Raw genomic sequence first — 25,124 nt, forward strand, 5'->3', positions numbered from 1 at the left:
AACATAGTTACCAATGTTAACTGATTTAAACCGCTAAGGCAATATGCAAATTTTCGGAAAGGTCTATGGAATAGAATATTGCAGCCAAAATTTTGGATTTTTCAAATTTTTATTTGTTATCCGTTTCGGAAATTGTGGTTTTTATATTAACATGTCTTTGCCATGAGCTGTTACTCCATGTATTGCAGACACAAACCATTTGCTCAAAATGCATTTTGTCTGGTCTTTACCATTTAAGGTCTTTGTAAAAGACCTTCTAAGAGTTCTCTAAATCTGTGGAACAATCCTAGTTGGTCCTTAAAACCAATAGACATCTTAAAGGCCTTCAAACCTATGAATGTCCTTTAAATTTCCTTTGATTCTGCTGACGATGTCGTGAAGGTCTTCTATTCTATATAGAGAAGATCTCCTGAGGCTGATCTTTACTATAGAAGAGAAGGCATATTGGAGGCCTTCTCACATACAGAAGAACATTTCTCTTGAAGGTCTCCCTACCATGGAAGAGATGGCCTCAATAAGGTATTCTCTCTTGGTGAAGAGAAGGGTGTTTGAAGCTCTCTTCTCCCATTGGAGAGAATGTCTCTGAGATTATTTTCTCCCATATGAGAGAATACCACTGAGATTCTTCTCTCCCATAGCAGAAAATGCTTATGAGATTCTTCTCTTCCATGGAAGATGAGGTCTTTGATGTTCTTCTTATTTGCTTCTTTTGTCCCATAGAAGAGAAAGTGTCTGATCTTCTTCTGCAGAAGAGAGGGCCTCTTGAGATTCTTCTCTTCCATAGAAGAGAGGGTCTCTTGAAATCCTTAATCCACAGAAGGGAAGGTCTCTAAGGATTCTTCTGCCCCATAGAAGAGAAAGCCTCAAGAGACCTTCTCGTTTATGGAAAGGAAGACTCTCACGTATAAAGGAAGAGTCTTGATGACGGTCTTCTCACCTATGGAAGGAAAGACTTATTGAAGGTATCTTTGCTATGGAAGCCCTCTAGAAGGTCTTCTCTTCTATGGAAGGACTTTCAGAAGGTCTTCTCTGCTATAGAAGACCTCGAAATGGTCTTCTCTGCTATATAAGATCTCGAAAAAGTCTTCTCTGCTGTAAAAGACTCCGATGAGGTCTTCTCAGCTATAGAAAACATCGATAAGGTCTTCTCTGCTATAGAAGACCACGAGAGGGTCATCTCTGCTATGGAAGACCTCGACAAGGTCTTCTCGTTACAGAAGACCTCGAAAAAGTCTTCTCGCTATAGAAGATATCGAGAATGTCTCTCGCTTTAAAAGATCTCGAGAAGGACTTTTCTGTTATAGAAGACTTCGAAAAGGTCTTCTCTGCTATAGAAGACCTCGTGAAGGTCTTCTTCGCTGTAAAAGACTTTGAGATGGTTTTCACTGATGTAAAAGACCTCGATAAGGTCTTCTCTGCTATAGAAGACCACGAGAAGGTCTTCTCTGTTATAGAAGACCTTGAGAAGGACTTTTTTGCTATAGACGACCTCGAGAAGGGCATCTCTCCTATAGAAGACCTCAAGAAGAAGTTCTCTGCTATAGAATATCTCGAGAAGGTCTTCTCTGCAATAGAAGACCTCGAAAAGGTCTTGTGTGCTATAGAAGACCTCGAAAAGGTCTTCTCTGCTATAGAAAGCTTCGTGAAAGTCTTTACTGCTGTAGAAGACCTCGAAAATGTCTTAAATAGAAGACCTTCTGTGGTTCTCTACTTTTCAAGAATTGAAGGTCACTCTTAAGTGGTTTATCCTATAAACCCCCTATAAAATCAAATTATTAATAATTTATTCTACATTCTTTGTCTTTCCAGGACGCTCTAATAAATTGGAACGCCAGAATACCAACAACGATGTTACCGACAATTCCAGCACCCCAAATCACATAACCTCGCCACAACGTTCATCATCGTCGTCGGCGTCGGCATCCAAACGTATCTCCAGTATTTCACTGAACATGCCGGCAGCGGGGTTGGGATCGCGACCAGCCAGCATTGTTTCATCGACAACGAGTTTTGACGAGGGAGGTTTCAATGAACCTTCTCCCGAAATTAAGGCCAAGCTTAGGCCGGCCTATGAATATGATAGTCCAAAGCAACAAATAAATCGTGGGCAACAACAAAGTCCCACCACCACCACCAAAATGCCAAAGTCCATGAACTCCGATACAAATGCCGGCGATGATGAGACATATACCATTGAAGATCTGGATGAAGCTGAGACACCGAGCCTGAACTATGTCGATGTCGGCTATCGTCTGAAACCCGATGGCAGTGAGTCCCGTGAAGTATTTGGTGAATCGGAACTTTACGATACGGCAGCCAAAGTCACAGATATGCATAAGAAATTCCATGCCAATGGCTTTGCCCAGGAGACCTCAACCGTGTATGCCATTATCAAGACAGAGACAGTGTCTGGAACGGCGGAAATATTTTACGGTGGCAAGGAAAAGGAACGTCCGGCTGTTATGTCCCCGACCAAATCAAATTCGGGACCCAATTCTTTGATGGGTTCACCCATTAAAACAGCCACATCACCACCTGTGGGCATTGTTTCACCCATACGTCGTCGTAGCTCTGAGATAAGTGTTAAATCCACGCCACCCATGTCACCGCCCCTGTCGGGTGGCAGTACCAATGCCAATTCTTCATCCAATTCACGGTCGATATCCTCAATTGCCAAAGGTGTGGCCCCCATTGCGTCACTGGATGAGGCCAATGATATACCGGCATTGCCGGAACGACCACCCCCAGCAACAGCTGCGGCCACAGTAAATAATATAAATTCCCTGGATTTGCAAGATCTGGAATATGCCGATACCAGTGCGGGTGAAGATGAGGAAGATCTAATGCGCACCATTGAAGGAGATGCCGACTTTGTTGACGACTTCTATGTGGAAGAAAAAATAAAGCCCTTGGTCCAGGAACCCGTGGAGACAACCGAATCAATTGGTCGAGAAGATAGTCTGCCGGATGATATGACCGCCTACGAAGCGGAGAGATTGTTGAGTTCAAGGTAAGTGAGGACAATTATGTTCCAAAAAATTAAAAAAATACCCAAAATGTATCCACAATTATCCAAAGTTATACTGTTGGGTTGCATTACCACTATTGTTATGGTAGGAAGGTGTAGAGAGCCATCAAAAATAGTGCTAAAGGTACTAATACGAAAAAGTAGAGCGATAATTTTAAAATTTGACATAAATGTCACTTTTGGGGTAAAAGGGATCGAAACTACGTTTCGTCAATAAAGATGGCCTTCAGCTCGACTCGATCGACTTAATTTCTTCTCTCCCATAATAGAGAAGGCCTCTACGGGGCCTTCTCCCCCATAGAAGAAAAGGCTTCTACGGGGTCTTCTCCCCCATAGAAGAGAAGGCCTCTACAGGGTCTTCTCCCCCATAGAAGAGAAGGCCTCTACGGGGCCTTCTCCCCCATAGAAGAGAAGGCCTCTACGGGGTCTTCTCCTCCATAAAAGAGAAGGTCTTTTGACGGCCTTCTCTCCCATAGAAGATAAGGCATTTTTAGGGTCTTCTCCCATTGAAGAGAAGGTCATTTTTGAGGGTCTTCTCACCTATAGAAGGAAAGACGTAATGAAGGGCTCTGTTATAGAAAACCTCGAAAAGGTCTTTTTTGTTATAGAAGATATCGAAAAGTTTGTCACTGCTGTTGAAGACCTCGATAAGGTCTTCTATGCTATAAAAGGCCTCGAGAAGGTCATCTCTGCTACAGAAGGCCTCGAGAAGTTCTTCTCGGCTATAAAAAGCCTCAGGAAGGTATTTTCCGCTATAGAAGCCATTGAGAAGATATTATCTGCTATAGAAGACCTCTAGAAAGTCTTGTATGCTATAGAATATATCGAGAAGGTCTTCTCTGTTATAGAAGATCTCGAGAAGGTCCTCTCTGTTATGAAAGTTATAGAGAAGGTTTTCAAAGCTGTAGAAGACCTCGATAAGGTCTTCGCTTCGCCCATCGACTTCAGCTCGTCTATATATAGATTCGATCGACATCATCTCGTCTGTATACCCTCGATCGTCTATAGAGATACGGCCTTCAGCTGGTCTATAGAGACACGGCCTTCAGCTGGTCTATAGAGACACGGCCTTCAGCTGGTCTATAGAGACACGGCCTTCAGCTGGTCTATAGAGACACGGCCTTCAGCTGGTCTATAGAGACACGGCCTTTCACCTGGTCTATAGAGACACGGCCTTTAGCTGGTCTATAGAGACCGCCTTCAGCTTCAACTTTTATAAAGGCGACCTTCGGCTCGTCTATAAAGGCGACCTTCGGCTCGTCTATAAAGACGAATTTCGGCTCGTCTATAAATACGACCTTCGGCTCGTCTGTAAAGACGACCTTCATTCGGCTCGTCTGTAAAGACGACCTTCATTCGGCTAGTCTATAAAGACGACCTTCATTCGGCTTGTCTATGAAGACGACCTCCTGTTCGTCTATAGAAACGTCTATTAAGAATAACTTCAGTTCATCTATAGATAAAGATAACATTCGGGTCGTCTTTTGTTTCGTCTGTGAAGAAGGTCTACGCCTCGTCTATAGGCTTGATTTCGCTTCGTCTATAAAGGCGCCCTTTAACTCGTCTTTCAAGTATCAATTTCAGTTCGTCTATGACGAGGGCTGCATAAAGACTCGAGCTTATTCTGGTGTCCTATGAATTATGATTTTAAAATGTTGAGTAATTTATCAAATGTTCCCTCATTTTAAAGAATATGAACCTTTTTAGGTCAATTTTGGCAAAATCCCTCACTTTTTAAATATTCTGGACCCCTTAACAATATGTATTTTCAAGCAACTTTCTCTGTGTCGCTTTTCCGGAAATTTGTCTTGTGGATTAATTAACTTCCTCTGCCTCTTCTCATCCTGAGGCCATATTCAGGCAAATTTCACTTGTACTCTCGTCCAGATTTCTATGCAATGTGGTTACATTTTGTATCCATCTGTATTTGTGTGTGTGTGTGTTAAATAAACATAATTTTGATAACTATTTATCCGAGAAAAGAGTCTATTATGTTAACCATGTGTAGTTGTGTGCTTGCCTGTGTGTGTGGTTATTTTTTAGCCACATCTAGGCTTTTTGGTGGATTTTCAATGGGATCTTTACTTCCTTGTGGTTTTTGTTTTATCTCTTTCTCTGTGTCAAGAATGCCATGAATTACATGGATGGAATCTGATAGTCAGTTCACCACAAGAAAATAACCACTGAGACAATGAGGCAGTCAGTCAGTCAGTCGGTTCGACGATAACACATTCTATGCTGTTCTGTTGATTTAACCTGTTGGCCTATTGCTTGGCGAGAATGCCGACGACACTTTCCCTCCCTCAAAGACCAGACACAAATGTGGCAAAGGAATCTTTGTTATCTCCGTTTTATTTCTCGAGATATGAATGAAAAGAATGTGGGTGTGTGCGTGTAGGTTTGTGGTCCGTGTTGAAATCGTCTATGTGTTAGTGGGTTTTTTTCCTTTTACAGGAAATGGTTGTATGTTTGTTTGCCATCACTTTGATTTTCTTCCATTTGATTGTTGCTGGAGGGGGGCGGGGTAGGGAGGGAGGGGAGGTGTATACAATCAAAAGTTTTGCAATAGTTGCCAGTTTTACATTGTTTGTTTTTCTTTTTCCCACTTTTTCTCAGCCTCAAGTCCATGCTGGAAACTCAGTCTCGGTATGACTTTTGCATTGCCCAATGAAAAATACATTTTCCAAATGCATAGAAGCATTTTCCTGATGCCGAGGGAAAATATTTTCTTTTTTTTCTCTTTTTGCATCTCCAAATGAAAGTTGTAATTTTCAAATTCCGTCTCGGCATGAACGACAAATAAATTAGTGAGAATAAATGGTCAAGGCGTCAATGTTCTGTGTGCAGCCTGGCAAATTCATTCAAAGCTGTTGATTGGCCACATGGGGATGGAAGCCGGGGGGAAATAGGTAAAAAGTTTGTGAACAACTTTATATGGCAACATGTTATTTTTGACAGTTTTTACACCTGTTTTACAACAACATGTGGCGTTAAGTTGTATTTGTTTGTGGCAAGTTGCTAGGAAAACTGCTTATAGTTTGGAAGTATGGAAATTGAAATCATTGGGGGGTTTGGTTAAGATGAATTTTAAAGGAAATGACTGGTCTTTTAAAATATAGAACTTCAAATCACTCAAACAAACTTCTCTAGACTATAGACTTCCTATAGGCCAGTTTAAGGCAGTTTCTAGAGACCAGCTTAAAAAGGTCTACATAAAGACCAGACTTCAGCTGATCTTTATAAAGCCTGGGACCTTCAGCTGGCCTATATAAAGACAGACGTCTTCAGCTGTCCTAAATAAAGATTGAGGCCTTCAGCTGGCCTGGATAAAAACTGGAGCCTTTAACTGGTCTATATAAAGGCCAGACTTCCGCAAATGTTTATAAAGATCAGACTTCTTCTGACCCATAGGAGCCAGACTCCTTTCAGAAGCTCTATAGAGACCAGACTCCCTTCAGATGGTTTATAGAGAGACCATACTCCCTGCAGCTGGTGTATGGATACCAGACTTAAGCGGATCTACAAATATCAGAAGACTTCAACTGGTCTACAGAGAGCAGAAGACTTTAGCTGGTCTACAGGGTGGGATAAAAAACTGCAACAAAGTCCAACGCCATAATTTTTACATTTTTGTTTTTAATTTGATTGAATGATAACCAAAAATGTCGGAAATAGCTTCAAATTTTAGAATAAATTTAGATTTGTTCGAATTGGTCACCTTAGGCACGAAATATTGGCCTTCAAACGGTCAATGAAACCGTCACATGCTACCCGAATATTGCTCTGCGGTATTTTGGCCCATTTCCGGCGAAGCGCTTGAGGTGATCGACACTTTGGTATTTTTTAGTGCCAACCTTGCTTTCCAAAATACTCCAGACACAACAGTCCAACGGATTGGTATCCGGAGATTTTGGTGACCATTGTGCGCTGGAAATGAAGCGAGGAACCACAGTTTGTAACCGTTCATGGGTGGTCCGTGCTTCAGAGTCCTGTTGGAATGTCCAAGGTCTGCGGCCAAAATGTTTGCGTGCCCAAGGCTTTAATACACCCTCCAGAATATTTTCGCGATAATATTCGGCATTTATTCTGATGCCACGGTCGATTAATACGAGCGGAGAGCGACCATCGGCTGCTATGCTGGCCCATACAATCATCATGGCCGGCACTTGAGTTCTGGTGGCCAACCGACGAAGGTGCACATTGTCAGCTGACCTCTTTGGCAAGTGGAAACACGATCATTTTGTTTGTGTACAAACTGCTGAACCACGAATGTTTTCTTATCGGAGAAAGCCGAATTTGGCAGTTCACCACTTTCGGCCAAGCGGAGCAACACTTGACCTCTTTTTAGTCTAATTTCTTTCTGTTGCGGTGTAAGTTCTTGCACCTTTTCAGAATTTCAATGGCTTTACCCCGAGCTCTTTTTTTGATATTTGTCGAATGGAATATTGCGATATGTTCAACTCACGAGCCATTTTTCGGTCACTGCGACGGGGGTTTCGATCAAGTCCCTTCTTTATTTTTCGAACAATTTCTGCTGATGTTGCTGTTTTCTTTCGTCCACTGCCTTGATGTCGGACTACGCTGCCAGTATCACGATAACGAGCGATGGTATGAAACACAAAAGATTTATTCACATTTAAATGCTGGAGTGTTCTAACGATAGCCACTTGTGGTTTTCCAACCAACTATCAGAAGAAATCACACTATCACGCTTGGATTCCATCAGGAATACCTCTTGTTTTGGAAAATTCTCACCAAAATGCTTTTGTACGCTTGTAAACAGTATAATGAGCTGTCACTGGAATAATCTTAACAGCTGTCGGATGAGTGGCTTAGAAATGACAATAGTCTGAAGTTGGTTGCAGTTTTTGCATCTTACCCTGTATATAAGGACCGGACTATAGGTGAGGGAAGTCTTTATAAACAGGTCTCCCTTCAGTTTTCTATAGAGACCAGACTCCATTCAGCTGGTCTATAGAGATCAGACTTCCGCTCGTCTATTAAGATTCCCCTCAGTTTGTCTATAAAGACTCCTCTCAGTGGGTCTATAAAGATTCCTCTCAGCTCGTCTATAAAGACTACCCTCAGTTCGTCTGTAAAGATTTTCCTCAGCTCATCTATAAAGACTCCCCTCAGCTCGTCTATAAAGACTCCCCACAGCTCGTCTATAAAGACTCACCTCAGTTCGTCTATAAAGACTCCCCAAAGCTCGTCTATAAAGACTCACCTCAGTTCGTCTATAAAGACTCACCTCAGCTCGTCTGTTAAGACTCACCTCAGCTCGTCTGTTAAGACTATCTTCAGCTCGTCTATAAAGACTCCCATCAGCTCGTCTATAAAGACTCCCATCAGCTCGTACATAAAGACTCCCCTTATCTTGGCTATAAAGACTCCCCTCAGTTCGTCTATAAAGACTCCCCTCAATTCGTGTATAAAGACTGCCTTCAACTCCTCCATAAAGAGTCTATTAAGACAGCCTTTGACTAGTTTATTAAGAATCATTCCGCTCGCCCCTAAAAAGTAAATTTCCTTCGTATTTGTGTCATTTTACCTTTTATTTTCCAGATTTAACCCACTTCATTATCACGTCAGGCCCACCTGACTTTTCATGCATCCCCGTTTCTCTTTACATGCAAAATACCTTTTCTCTCTTTCCCTTACATATACTCTCTTAAATGTCCATAGAAAATGTGCAGTTGCATTTCGTGTTGATTTTCACTCAATTTGACTCATTTTGTTCGTTTCTCGTTGTTGTCTACTTTCCATTTGCTGAGCGCTGACAAATTCTTAACTCATACCATTCATTCATGGTTTGTGGTAATAAAAGTTGCGAGTGTGTGTATGTGTGTGAGTGTAAAAATGTGCGAGAGTGGCAATGAAAGCCACAAACATCCACCGATGACGTTAGTTCCTTTTCGGCTGTCTTGTTATCCTTTTCAATTCGTCCCGAAAAAAAAACCAAAAAAAATTCGGACTTGTTGTGTTGCCATTTCAAACCCCGATTTGTAGTTTGAAAAGTTCACATCATACGTACGTACGTTCGTACATACGCTCATCAGAGTAGCAGTAGTTTCGCTGGCAGTTCATGGCCCAACGGCATTATTAAAAATCCATAGACCATTGAGAGTGAAGTGGTGGTGGTGTGGTGCATTAGGAATATGGTTATAGTTTTTATTCAATGTCCAGCTTGCCCTGTGCATTCATCGCGTCATTTAAATGTGTGTGATTCACACTTCGTCTAGTTTAGTTTGAAAAGTGCATTGTGTGTGTAATGAACAAGGAAACGCTCGCTGACACAAATCGATTAATAAAAACATTAAAAAAAATAATATTGAAGAAAATAATAATTAAGATTTGTTCAATATCAAAAATCTTGTGAATATTTATCATACGCCTTCGCATTGTTTCTATGCTATGTTGAAATATATCATACGCTCTGGTGTTTATTTTTGTGAAAATTGAATTTGCATAAATCATACGCAGTCCTGTTCAATGTCAATTTAAATGTTTACTTGCATTTCAATACAGTTTATATAATTCGTACACAAATATCGGATCGTGTGAACATATATATTACAAAACTATAGAAAATTTAAGTGGCACTGAATGTGGCACTCAGCTAAATAAACAAAATATTATTCATATAATTACAAAATATTTGGAAATCGAAAAATAAAGGTAATTATTTTTGAATAACGAATTGTTTACAAAAAAATTTAAAACTTGAATATTTTTGGAAAAAAAACGCTATTGAAACATAATTTAAATAATATGCATTACAATTAATTTGTAACTACTTGTTCTTGATTATATTTCCCATTCTTTATGAAATGGATATATTTTGGAGATTTTGAAGACCTTCTACAGGGCTGTTAAAGAAAAATGCCTCAATACAACAAGAAAATATATAGGCCTTCCTTACAATAAAACCTTTAAAATATACAACGTAAAAATGTCCTCCAGAAGGGATTTTATAGAAATAGTCCTTCCCAGGGTCATCTAGTTTCCTAGGCTTGTAAAAAAAGAACAACTTCTTCAGGAAAGCCAGATGTTTATATGAAGGTATTCTGTAGTCAGGAGACCTCTAAAAATGGACCTTATCTTATATATAAAAACACCTATAACAAGTATTTCTTTTCTATGGAGGAGAATTAAGAAATCTTTTTTTATGGAAGACCTTCAACAGGCCTTTTTTATGGAAAATCTTCAGCAAGTCTTTTCAACAGAAGTTATTCTGAAGGCATTCTTTTCTATAAAACATCTTTAGAAGGCTTATTCAGAATATGAAAAATTTTTCAAAGTCTTTCGCCTCAGGATCTTCTACTCTATAGAAGATCTTCTACTCTATAGAAGACCTTCGACTCAGGATCTTTTACTCTATAGAAAACCTTCGACTCAGGATCTTCTACTCTATAGAAGACCTTCGACTCAGGATCTTCTACTCTATAGAAGACCTTCGACTCAGGATCTTCTACTCTATAGAAGACCTTCGACTCAGGATCTTCTACTCTATAGAAGACCTTCGACTCAGGATCTTCTACTCTATAGAAGACCTTCGACTCAGGATCTTATACTCTATAGAAGACCTTCGCCTCAGGATCTTCTGTTCTCTATAGAAGACCTTCGCCTCAGGATCTTCTATACTATAGAAGACTTTAACCTCAAGATCTTCTACTCTATAGAAGACCTCCTAAGATCTTCTTTTCTACAGAAGACCTCCTGGGGTCTTCTATTCTATAGAAGACCTCTTTAGTTCGTATATTCTATAGAAAACCTCCTCGTAGTCTTATATTCTATAGAAAACCTCCTCGTAGTTTTCTACTCTATAGAATACCACCTCGGGGTCTTCTATTCTATAAAAGACATCCTTGGGGTCTTCTATTCTATAGAAAACCTCTTCGGTGTCTTCTATTTTAAAGAATATCTCCTCAGGGTCTTCTATTCTAAAGAAGGCCTCCAAGTGTCTTCTAATCTATAGAATATATATTCTAACTAAGATCTCAACAGAGTCTTCTATTCTATAGAAGGCCTCCTCGGGGTCTTTTACTCTGTAGAAGGCCTCCTCAGAGTCTCATAGTTCCCCTCAGGGTCTTCTAAACTATAGAAGAACTTCTCAGGGTCATATGTTCTATAGAAGACATGGGGTGGTCTTCTATTCCATATTCCAGGGAAGACCGTGTGGGGGTCTTCTATTCAATAGATGACCCTGTGAGGGTCTGTAGAAGACCTCCCAGGATCTTCTATAAAATACCACTAAAGGGGTTCTATTCTTTGTAAGTCCCCCAAAGAGTCTTCAATTCTAGACCGTCGACTATTCTGAAGAACTATAAACATAAGGTGTATAGGAGAAATCCTTGGGTCTTTAGTTCTTCCTGGGTTTCCTTTCCTGTAGAAGACCTCCAATGGTGTTTTATTCTATACAAGACCTTCCAGGGTCTTTTATCATATTGAAAACCTCCTAAGCCTTTTATTCTTCGGAAGACCTACCAGGGTGTTGAAGGCTTTCTCTTCTACAGAAGATTTTTTCTAAGGACTTTCTGTCCTATTAAAGACCATTTAAATGTATTTTTCGTAATACATAAAGGTCTTCAATTTCATTGGACTCTGTCTGGAGGTCTTCCCTTCTATAGAATATCCTCTTGAAATCCTTCTCCTCCTTTACTATTCCACGCAGAAATGCTCTCCTGGAATTTCACAATATGCAAATTATGGTCAACTGCATTGCACTTTTTATGCAGCGCGAGTTTTTCTTCTTTTGCTTCTTATTTTTTCTCCTATCCCATATTTTCTTCCCTTCCGTTTTAGCGCCGTCATTGAGAGTTGAGAAAAAGCGCAAGAAATCTTAATTTATGCACTTCGGACAGTATTGTTTCCGCCAAACAATTTGTTGGCCATTATGTCTTTGGTGTGTGTGTGTTGAGCATTCCGTTTTCTCATTCGATTTTCTGACCGTATTTATCGACAAAGCACAAGAACGACGGGCCACTACCACCATCATCAGTGGCATTTAGCCATGGTTTTTATTCTGGATTTTTTTTTAAAAAAAAAAGAACAATTTTTCCTGGACAAGGGCACCAAATCCATGTCCTTTTAACACTTTGACTAAATGGAACTCGTCCTGCTTCACCTCTCTTATACCCACTTTACATTGTCTTCCATTCCGGGTATTCAGACAGAATAGAACTGCATTAATGTCTGGTTTTGCACATGTCCCCTTCCTCCATGAACCATGTACTTCATCCTATATGCCCATTCCGGTCGGGTACTTTCATCGCTTCCATCAACTCGTTGATGGGAAAGTAATGATGTTGTCGTCATTGTAACATGAAAATTAATGACATTTTAACACACAATCAATTTTTGTGAAAATTGATGGTACTTGATGTGATGTTCATTCTTATTGTGGTCGTCGTTGTGGGTCTTGTTATTACTGACATTATAGTTGTCAATTTAAGTACTTTCAGTACTATTTTTTGTGTTGGCTTTGGGTCATGACTGCATTTGTAGTTGTCGTGAACCCACAAATTATGGTTAACTATTTTGTGGATTTCATGACCATTGCAAATGTTTCCACAATGGGAATTTCAATTTGAGAATTATCCATTACTAATTTATTAATTAAAATACTTAATCATAAGTTTTTGAGAAAAAGCTATTAACAAATGCTAGGCAACAACCGGTAAAAAAAACTAAAATTTCCGTGAAAAATTTGAAAAAATTACCTTTTTGGACTTTTTTTTTTCAAAAAATACCTAAAATCCAATTTTACTATAAGTCGCCAAAGAAAATAAACTTATGCAGGGTATACAGGGTGAGATAAAAACTACAAACAGTCAAACGCCAAAATAACATCAAATTTTGGAATAAGTTTAGAGGAACCGTCACAAGCTGCCCGAATGTTGCTCTGCAGTATTTTGGCCCATTCCCGGCGAAGCGCTTGCGATCGACACTTTGGAATTTTTTAGTGCAAACTTTGCTTTCCAAAATACTCCAGACACAATAGTCCAATGGATTGGTATCCGGAGATTTTGGTGGCCATTGTGTTGTGCTGGAAATGAAGCGAGGAACCTCATTTTGTAACCATTTTTGGGTGCGCGTGCTGAGTGCGATGGTGCTGAGTCCTCTTGAACTGTCCAAGGTTTGCGGCCAAAATGTTTGTGTGCCCAAGGCTTTAATGCACCCTCCAGAATATTTTCGCGATAATATTCGACATTTATTCTGATGCCACGGTCGATTAATACGATCGGAGAGAGACCATCGGCTGTTATGGCGGAACACACCATCACCATGGCCGGCGCTTGAGTTCTGGTGGCCAACCGAAGGTGCATATTTTCAGCGAATGTTTTCTCATCGGAGACGGAGAAAACCAAATTCGGCAGTTTACCACTTTCGGCCAAGCGAAGCAACTCTTTAGCTCTTTTGAGTCTATTTTCTTTCTGTTGCGGTGTAAGATCTTGCACTTTTTGGAATTTCAATGGTTTTACTCCGAGCTCATTTTTCAATATTTGCCGATTGGAATATTGCGATATGTTCAGCTCACGAGCCATTTTTCGGACACTGCGATGCGGGTTTCGATCAAGTCGCTTCTTTACTACTCGAACCATTTCTGCTGATGTTGCTGTTTTCTTCGGTCTACTTCCTTGACGTCGGACTACCCCACCAGCATCACGGTAACGAGCGATGGTACGAGACACAAAAGATTAATTCACATTTAAGTGCTGGAGTGCTCAAACGATAGCCACTTGAAGTTTTCCAGCCGAATATAAAGAAATCACACTATCACGCATAACTTTTTTCATAATAGTTTTATTAGCCTAAGGTCTGGTGTGAAGATGGAATATGTCGGGCTACTCCTTCTGATACCTCCCCCACAAAGGTTCAAAATTTTATATATTCATGTATCTCATAAAATGCGGAATTAACACCCAATTCCATTCAGACTTGATACATCTTAATATTTCCATCAACACAAGGTCTGTTATAAAGATGGTAGAGATCGGACTATTTCTTCTTCCCCAAAAAAGGGGAGGGGGTGTGTGATTATAAAATCCGAAATAAGCATTGGGTTCTCTTCATATTTCACACATCCTATTATTTCTACTAACAAAAGATTTGCTGTGAAGATGCGATATATCGGTCCACTCCTTCTGGCACCTCTCCCACAAAGGTTCAAAATTTGAACCATGAAACTCAAAAACCGTCAAAACAGGATCCGATTCCATTCAGACTTGGTATATCTCAATATATCTATCATCGCAAGATCGGTTATAAAGATGGTAGAGATCGGACCATTCCCTCTGCTACCTCCCCAATAATGGTTCAAAGTTTTGAATAATTCAGACGATCATAAAATTCTAAAAAAGTATCCGGTATTTTTTCAAATTTCACACATGCCAATATTTTTACTAACACAATATCTCCTGTAAAGATGGGATATATCGATGCACTCCTTCTGATACTTCCCCCACAAGGGGTTCAATATTTTGAAAAACAAAACCAAAATTTTCATTTTTTGCTAACGCAAAATCTGTTGTGAAGATGATGGATATCTACCAACCTCTTCTGGTACCTCACTCACAAAGGGTGACAATTTCCAATACTTATATCTGTCATTACTTTCGAAATTCTTTACATTCTTGCTACATATTTCTCTTAACCAGAAATCTGATATGAATATGAAATTTATCCGAATTTATGATTTCGTATAAAATTGGATATAAATGTTCGATTTCCTTTAAATTTTGCACGTTCCAATAGTTTTCAAACGAAGTGGAATATTTCGGCCCGGTATATCTGGTACCTCATGCATATTTCCACATTTTCCAAAAAATTGCACATACAAACGAAGTGGAATACACAAACGAAGTGGAATATTTCGGCCCGGTATATCTGGTACCTCATGCATATTTCCACATTTTCCAAAAAATTGCACATATTTCATATAAAGTATAGGAAGTAGACGATATAGTCCCAATGAGGCATGTTGTAATATTTATATCAGACTTAGGTCAAATACGAATTGGACAATATTGGCCAACTGCTTCGAAAGGGTAAAAATCATATCATAACTCAATCATAGTATAATCATAACTCAAGGCAAGGGGTATACATCTGTCGGCAAAATCGACTGATACTATTTAACTTGTTAATGATTTTTGTAAGCTATAATTTTCAAAATATGCCATCACCTCTACAAAACCCTCTATACCAAGATTGACCTACATACAAAATTTACCCCTTGGTTTTCAATTTTCAACTATTTTTGGATTAGACTGAAAGACCTGTCCACCCTAATTCTCTTAGTGCAAAACTTCTAATAATAATTCCTCACAATGCTTTCAAATTTTCCAGTAATTTTGGATTATACGGAAAAGCCAATCCCCCCTACATAAAGCCCTGACCACTCTATTTCTCTTAGCACAAATATTCGGATTATGATTCCTCACAATGAATTTTGCAAACAATTACAGTTGAATGAAGTATGTATCGTACCTAATTCCTTATCTGTTACAATTTAATACGGCTAATGATGTAACATTACTAAGCCGCCAATACATGGCAAATATCACACAAATACACACACACACACACACTCAGAGCATTTCTATTGTTGGAAGGATACCTTGCGAAAGGTGAAACCAAAATGTTTTCACAATTGGCCAACAACAACACTGACTGTGAATAACTGACTGACAGACAAACAGACACATATGAATGACATGAAACGGAAGGAAATAATTCATACATTCAAGTCTGTCAGAGTTAGCCAGTTAGTCCTTGTCGTATCTGTCCATAATGTGTTTGGCTCCTCTTCCTTTTCGTCCTTGCTGCCCAGTTTATGGTTTCTAACGATACATATATCTATTTCTATAAATAGTTTGCATATTTATTTTAAGAGTTTTTGTTTGCTCTTTCCTTTTAGTCTATATTTACGTAGCATATCCTATTTTTAACATTACCTAGAACCTCCTCGCTCCCCACCACCCTTTTCATTGCCAGCCATGCACATTTTTGCAGGCAATATCTGAACTCGGTAGCATTTTCTGTTTTGTATGGTAATTTTTTTTTGCTTTTGTTGGCTATTTCTTCTATTGCTTATCTTATCTATGTATGTGTGAGAGGAGAGAATTGCTGTAGTGTTGGTAAAAAGGAAATATTTAAATAATATTTATAACTTGTAGCTAAAAGGCAAAAAAACGAGAACGAGGGAAATTCTAAAGTGTTTTTCAAGATATACAATTTTCATTTCATGTACAAAACAAATGGAAAATTTGGCCAGCGGGTATGGGCGAGTATTGGGGGGTGGGGAGGGGTTATTGAGAATCTTTTCAATCAATTTTGAGTAAAATATAACTTAAGCTGATTCGACTGTGTTCGGTTCAAATCTATGATTTGTAAAGTTAAGTGCTTTATATAAAATGTTGATGCTTTATATAATGTTTAAAAAAAAATCAAAAATAATTCAGAAATCAGAAAATATTAAAAAAAAATTGTAAAAAAAAATATTTATATATTTCAAAAAATATTGTTTTTGTAAATTTCTTAACACACACAACACAAAAAAATCATTACAGTGAAAATCCAACAGATTATGGAAGTAGAAATAACAATTAAAACAGTATCAATCGGTTTTGTAGACAGATGTATACCTCCAGTCTTGAGTTATGATTATTCAAACTGTTGATCCTTTATGGGGGAGGTTCCGGGAGGAGGAGGTTCATGTCAGATTTCTGGTTAAGAGAAATATTCAGAAAGAAAGTTGTAAAGAATCACCGACTTGTTTCGCAGTTATGACAGATATAAGTATTGGAAATTGTGACCCTTTGTGGGTGAGTTAATAGAAGGGGTTGTCAGATATATATCATCCTCACAACAGATCTTGAGTTATCAAAACTGTTTGTACGTGTTAAATTTGAAGAGAGTTGGATGCTTATTTCGCTCCCTTGGAGCGGTTTGTTTTTCAAAAACCTTGAACCCTATATGGGGGAGTTACCAGAAGAAATGGTCCGATCTGTACCATCTTTACAACAGATCCCGCGTTGATGGAAATTTTGAGATGTATCAAGTCTGAATGGAATCGGACGTTATTTTCGCGTTTTATGACCCTTTGTGTCGGAGATACCAGAAGGAGTGTATCGATATATCCTATGTTCACACCAGAACTTGGGTTAACAAAAATATTGTGATTTGTGTAATTTGGAGAGAACCAGATGACTGTTTCGGTTTTTATGATTGCTTTTGGTTATTCACAACTTCGACCCTTTGTGGGGGAGGTACCAGAAGAAATGGTCCGATCTCTACTATTTTTATAACAGATCTAGTGTTGATAGAAATATTGAGATGTACCAATTCTGAATGAAGACGTAGATTATTTTCGCGTTTTATGAGCTTCATGAATATCCACAATTTTGACCCTTTGTGGGGGAGGTATCAGAAGGAGTGGACGATGTAGTCCATCTCCACACCAGACCTTGGGTTAATAAAAATATTGTTATGTGTGTAATTTGAAGACAAGCGAACTCTTACATCACATTTTATAAGAGCTAAAATTATTCCAAATTTATGGAGAGGGCCGATAATGTTCATTTTCGTACCTGACCTAGCACTGATGCATATGATCTTAGCTACATTTTTCAATGGAATTGTCTAAAAATTTATACTAGAAGTTCTTTCTAAGTACTCTACACCCTGGAAGAGAAATGTATATATAGGTCCACGATATGAGCTATACGACTCACATACCACGGTACCCCCCAATATTCGACTTTTAGACGATTTTAGTGACATTTTTCACAGGAGTTGTTTTAATTTTAAAGTTCGTTATAGGATTTCAAAACTGTAATTTCCCCCATTACCAAATTTAGTGCAATTTTTGTACGCATGTCCAAAATCAGCTCCTTCTCTCATGTAAAGACACTAACATTGACATCCATGGCTAATTTCAGGATTTTAGCTCTATTCCTTCACTCAATACTATTTAGTACTTTACTAAGTAGTACTTTATTATTAGTACTTTTCGTACAATTATAGTACGCACCAACAATTTCGCACAAATATTGTACCATTTTGTACAAATATAGGACGCGCTTCTAAACCACAGCCAAATCTTAAACACAGATACCAACATCTAGCTAAACATAAAATTTCAGAATTTGATCTCTATACCTTAATAAAATTCCAAATTTAGCACTTTTCGTACAAATATAGGACGCATTCCAAACCAGCGTCAATATTTCAAACACCGATACCACCAATAATCTTAAAATCAAATTTCAGAATTTTATCTCCTTCCCAAATATAGTACCAGAACTTTTTGTACAATTATACTACACATTTCCGAAACCACCTCCATATGTCCAGACTACACATGAACAGCTACCCTAATACCAAATTTTAGATATCAAGCACTATATGTTCACTCAATACCAAATTGTACCAAAAATATTGTACTATTTAGTACTTTTAGTTCACATTTCCAAAACCAACTTTAGTCCTCAGTCCAATACACTAACTGTGACCCATATTTCAGTTTTCAAGAAAAATCAGTGCCATTTAGTAACTTTTGTGCGCTTGACCCCAATACCATCGTTTCGAATTACCAGCTTCTTCCGTTGACACAAAACGGAATTGTACCAAATTTAGTACCATTTCTAAAACCACCTCATTATCACAAACCTACCACTTACAGGCAACGCAATATAAAAATCCGAAATCCCAGCTACATCCGTTCAACCTTCACCAAACTGTTTCATATTTAGTACTATTTAGTGCAGTTCACATACTTAGTACCCATTTCCGAAACCACCTTCATATATCAAACTTACTATCCAACCTTGATTCTCATACCAACTATATCCGTTCACATAAAACAAATGGTACCATTTTAGAGGTTTAGTACCATTTTAGAACTTTTCGTAACCCTAGAGTTCGTATTTTCATAAATCCTTTTGTATGTCTATCCTGCACACCATCAGTGACTTTCATTCCAAATTTATAGCTTTTTCCGTTTACCTTATACATAGTATTAAATTTTTAGTACATTTTAGTACTTTTCTTACCTTTTTAGTACGAATATTAGTATAGATATATAACCCAGACTGACACCCGTGCAAATTGTCAAGCATCTAGCTTCGTCTGGGCGTTGATTCTCAGTCATTCAGCTATACCACTACACTTTCATATACATATCCTTTTCATCAATTTCAAAATTTGTTTTTTTATAAATATTTATCATAACCTACTCTTTGCCATACCCCCTAAAATTTAGGTTCTCCTTAAGACAAATGATATAGCAGAGAGATGTATGTCATGCCAAAACCAAGAACTAACATCGATGTCATTTACACAAATAATTAACCGCACTTTGCCAGCGATTGGTGGCTACGAACGAGTCAAGCAAGTTAAGCTTTCCTAAACTTTTCGGAATCCTTTTCAATTAACTTTTCAACCGCAGATATTATGAGATTAAAAATGTACTCTGTCACGCACACAGACACACACAGCTACACACACACACACTCGCAAACATGACCGCCATTGAGTAAATATTTTCAAGTTTTTCACTAAAATCTCCCAACGGGATACCTATCCACAGATGCACTGGAGAGCTGTCTAATGCGCCCAGATGTGTGTGTGTGTTGTGTAAATATGATGGCAGACTGAAGGGACAATTGGTGGTTGGCTGGTACACATTATTTTATTTTAACAAATGACAATTAAATTAGAAAAAAAAAAATCGTTATGGATTTTTGTCATCCTGTCACATGCAGGTTGTCAAGGACACACATTTGGGGTGAAATAAAAAACCAAGTTCTTATATCCAAATTGAATTTTTAATGTTAAGTATTTTATAAAAATCTAAGTTTCGATTCTTGAAAAAACATTCCTAAAAATGCCACGATTTTTATACCCTACACCATATAGTGGTAAGGGTATTATGTCTTTGTGCATTTGTACGTAACATGGAGAAGGAAGCGAGATAGACCCATGGTTACTTTTAAGGATCTTCCTAGAATCATTTTCTGAGTCGATTTATGCATGTCAATCCGTCCGTCCGTCTGTCCATGTATTCTTGAGAACTAAATGCAGGTCGCATTTATTATCCGATTGAGATGAAATTTTGCACAAATCATTTGTTTGGCCCAAGAACGAACCCTATTGAAATTGGAGATAATCGGTAAAAATTTAGATATAGCTCCCATATATATATCTTCGTCCGATTTGTTATTTTTGTCCTGCGCAGCCGTAATATGCACTCCGTAACAACAATATTTGGAGAAATATATCAAATGCAGCTCAGAAATACATTTGCTAAATTTTATCGAGATCGGTTCAGATTTGGATATAGCTCCCATATATAACTTCGTCCGATTCACCTTCTATTGTGCATCAAACGTCTAATATTTGCCCAAATGGGATGGAATTTGGCACATACGACCGAATTGAGTCTAAAAGGTAGTATGCCAAATTTGGTGAAGATCGGTTCAGATATAGCTATAGCTCCCATATATATTGTTCATCCGATTTGTTATATTTGTTACCCACAGCCGTAATATGCACTCGGTAACAAGGATATTCAGGGAAATATGTGAAATACAGCTCAGAAATATCTTTGTCAAATTTTATCGAGATCGGTTCCGATTTGCATATAGCTCCCATATATATATTTATCCGATTTCAAATTAATTGTGCACCCAATGGGAAGTTCCAATTTAAAAGCTACAATTCTTCGGCATATTTAGTCCTTTGAACTTTGATTGAATTCTCCCATAAAAATCTTTTAATTGTCATGTGGAGCTGTACTAAATTTGCAAAGTGGTGTACGGTATCATAAAGTCGGCCCCGCCAGACTTTAGGACATTCTTTATTGGCTTTTCCTTGAAAAACATTGTTTAAAATACTCGTATTTTTCCCTCAACAAATTTAATTAAAATCCCTGATTATTGCTCTGATACCCCTTCAAAATCCTTTCAAATCTGACTTCCTATTAAATTTCCGAATTATGTTCCAAACTTTATATCATATACGTCATATATGTGTCCATGTATGTGTCCATGTAAAGGGGTTAATCGCCTTTCTATCATCGTCACATCTTTGCTTGCAGTACGCTTTTTTTTAGTTATGTTATGACCTTACCCTCTGGGGTATTTTATATCCATGGTCGTGGATGGACCACTCAACGGATTGTTGCCTCAGTGGTAGTAGTAGTGATGCCTAAGTGCTGCAGTGGGGCAATGCCACAAAATGCACCCATTCACACTCATACACGTACACGTACATGCACCATATTTGCATGTCATGGAGATAATCCTCGGAACATTTAAAGTGTTCTGTGTGAGAGAAAAATATTTTTCGTTTTTTTTTTCTTGCCTTTTTTTGACATGCATTCGTTGGTCTGTCTTATTTTTTGGGGACCGTGTCAAGGACATTTCGTGGAACACAACTGGCATGACCAAAAAAAAAATAAAAATCAGTCTATGACGATATAAAGTGTGAATGAATGAACACGAAAAATGGACAGAATGAAATTTTAGCCACCAACCAACCAATTCGAGCCAGCTCACCAACCACTCACTCTCGTCGGAATGTGCCAAATATTTGTTACGAAAATTTGGTTTTATTTCAAATGGTTATTTTTGTTTATTTGGTTGGGGCAAGAGGTAAATACAAAATAAGAAAAGGTCACAACAACACAGGAAAAAATATTAAAACAAGTCTGCAAAGGCTATAGTCGTGCGGGGCCAACCATGTGGTACCCTACAACACTACAAGATCTTCAAAGTCCCCTTATGTCCAAATTCATTTTGGAAGATTCTGTTTTTGAAACAATGTCCTGCCCATATGTTACCTTTAGGTTTTTTTATACCGGGGAATTTGGCCAATATTTACGCACTCCGCCGTGTTGTTAGGTATTCAAAACAATTTCACATGAATGTTGTGGTACATTTTACAGCTAAATTTAATCAAATGGTCATCCAAAATCTTAGACTTCTCCCTGTACTTAACTCTCTTCTGATGCGAAACTCTGTGTCGATTGGTTCATAATTGAGCAACTGCAAAATCAAGCAATTTTTTGGTCCATTTCAACCCGTAAATATGCGATCATCTCCAAAAACAATAGGCTTTTATTCTGGCCCTAATCCCACCTCCATTTTCAGTTTCGTGAGGATAGGGCCAAAATTGCGACCTGTAGCTGGATTAAAAATTAACATGGTCAGACGGACGGACATACAGGGTGAGTTGAAAAAAAACTGCAACCAACTTAAGACTGGTGTAATTTCTGAGCCACTCATCCGACAAATGTTAAAATTATTCCAGTGGTAGCTCATTATATTGTTTACAATCGTACAAGCATTTTGACGAGAATTTTGCAGAAAAAAGTTATTCGTGATGGAATTCAAGCGTGATAGTGTGATTTCTTTATATTTGGCTGAAAAACCACAAGTGGCTATCGTTAGAACACTCAAGCATTGAAGTGTGAATAAATCGATCATAACCGTGATATTGGTAGCGTAGCCCGACATCAAGGAAGTGAACGGAAGAAAACAGCAACATCAACAGAAATGGTTCGAAAAGTAAAGAAGCGACTTGATCGAAACCCGCGTCGCAGTGGCCGAAAATGGCTCGTCAGCGGAACATATCGCAATATTCCATTCGGCAAATACTGAAAAATTATCTCGGGGAAAAGTCATTGAAATTCCAAAAAGTGCAAGAAGTTACACCGCAACAGAAAGAAAATAGTCCCAAAAGAGCTAAAGAGTTACTTCGCTTGGCCGAAGGTGGTGAACTGCCGAATTTGGTTTTCTCCGTCTCGGATGAGAAAACATTCGTTGTCCAGCAGTTTGTAAACAAACAAAATAATCATGTTGCCACTTGCCAAAGAGGTCAGCTGAAAATGTGCAACTTCGGTTGGCCACCAGAACTTAAGCGTCGGCCATGGTGATGGTGTGGGCCGCCATAACAGCCGATAGTCGCTCTCCGCTCGTATTAATCGACCGTGACATCAGAATAAATGCCGAATATTATCGAGAAAATATTCTGGAAGGTGTATTAAAGCCTTGGTCATGCAAACATTTTGGCCGCAGACCTTGGACATTCCAACAGTACTCAGCACTATCGCACTCAGCCCGCGCCACCCAAGAATGGTTATAAAAAAAATTAAGTTCCTCGCTTCATTTCTAGCGCACAATGGCCACCAAAATCTCCGGATACCAATCCGTTGGACTATTGTGTCTGGAGTATTTTGGAAAACAAGGTTGGCACTAACAAATACCAAAGTGTCGATCAACTCAAGCAAGCGCTTCGCCGGGAATGGGCCAAAATATCGCAGAGTAGCATTCGGGCAGCATGTGACGGTTTCATTGGCCGTTTAAAGGCCATAATTCGTGCCAAAGGTGACCAATTCGAACAAATCTAAACGTATTCTTAAATTGTATGCTATTTCCAACATTTTTTTCTTTCATTCAATTAAATAAAAAAAAAAAAATGTAATAATTATGGCGTTTGACTTTGTTGTAGTTTTTTGTATCTCACCCTGTACTCCACTTCTTTTGGTACCTCCGCCACAAAGGGATCAAAGACCTTCTTCAGGACTTCTATAAAGAGAATACCTTTTTTAGGTCTTCTAAAGAGACAAAACCTTCTAAAGGTGTTATATAGAGAGAAGACCATTCACAGGTCTTTTATGGAAAGAATACCTTCTTCAGGTCTTGCAGAGATAGAAGACCTTATACAGGTTTTCTGTAGACAGAAGACAAATATTCTATGGAGAAAAAATCTTCCACGGGCTTGGTATGGACAGAAGACCTTATACAGGCATTCTATAGAGAAAAGACCTTCTATAGATATTCTATTGAGTGTAGAACTTCTACGGGTCTTCTATAGAGACAAAACCTTCTATAGGTCTTCTGTAGAGACAAAACCTTCTAAAGGTTTTCTATAGAGAAAATACCTTCTTCAAGTCTTCCAGAAATAGAAGACCTTTCACAAAGACCTCTCACTGCTATGGACAGGAGACCTTCTAAAGCTCTGCTATGTACAGGAGACCTTCTACAACTCTGTTATGAAGAGACCAAGAGACCTTCTTCTGTATATAGAACACCGTTCACAAATCGTCTATTGAAAGAAGACATTCCTTAAGTTTTTTACAGAAATAATAGCTTCCAAAGGCCTTCGATGGACAAGAGAGGTATACTATAAATATAATATTCTCTACAGCTCATTTATGGACAGGAGACCTACTACAGGCCTTAATTCACCACCCCACCCCCATACATAAAAATCCACGATTTTTACTCTGATATATACTGAAAAGTATTCCCATTTCTTTCTGATAGCCCTAAAAAATTTTCCTATCAATAGTTGACAATCTTTAAAAAAATGTTTGCCAAAAACCTCTGTTGTGGTTCTAATAGTTCAGAAAAAATATATCATTGGAAACATTTGCTTAAACATTCAGCATCAACTATACATTTTTAAGGGCTTATGAAAAAATCTAAAAAGTTCTCGATTACTGTTTCGAAAGTCCTTCAAATAGAAAGAAATCAAGATCTTAGCTCTGATAGCCTCTAGAATATTTGTAAAACATATCTTTATATGGTAGTTCTTGAATTGTACCTTGAACAATTCTCCAATTTATCTTCAAAAATCTGCGAAAAAAGTCTTTTAAACGTTTTAATTTTATTTGCCAAACATTGATCGATTTTAATTGCTACTATAAAATAAATATCCTATTACGTTACTGCAATGGGTTGTGGAATTATTTCAAGGATACTGATGCTAGTTTTGATTAATAAAACCAGTTAATTTATTTGTAAGTAATTTTGCTACTTAAACAGTCAGTGAGAGACGATAAAGAAAATGGAATAATCAATTAATGATGATGATGATGACTGCAAGGATGCCGATGACGCTGGCGATTTTGTTGGACGTGTTGCATAGTAGTTTCCGGGTCCAACCCCCCAATTTCACTGCTGCATAAAAAGTTTACTTTCATCTTCAGTCTTTTTCCTTTGCTCTATGCGGTGTTGAGTTGCCAAAAAAAAAGTAGAAGAGAAATTTAATAGCTGCAAAAATATAAATAAATAAAAGTTTGTTA

General features: G+C 38.3%; 1 protein-coding gene across 8 annotated transcripts in view; it reads left to right on the forward strand.

The window, feature by feature from the left end:
* Nucleotides 1-25,124, forward strand: part of LOC131800381 (uncharacterized) — a 117,047-nt gene that overhangs the window by 44,423 nt on the left and 47,500 nt on the right. For all 8 annotated transcript variants that reach the window (XM_059131934.1, XM_059131933.1, XM_059131935.1 and 5 more), the window contains exon 2: nucleotides 1,810-3,010. In XM_059131934.1, the coding sequence (XP_058987917.1) occupies nucleotides 1,810-3,010 (1,201 nt within the window). The remainder of the gene's footprint in view (nucleotides 1-1,809; nucleotides 3,011-25,124) is intronic.

This window comes from Musca domestica, unplaced genomic scaffold (assembly GCF_030504385.1).
Source record: "Musca domestica strain aabys unplaced genomic scaffold, Musca_domestica.polishedcontigs.V.1.1 90, whole genome shotgun sequence".
Taxonomy (NCBI): Eukaryota; Metazoa; Arthropoda; class Insecta; order Diptera; family Muscidae; genus Musca; species Musca domestica.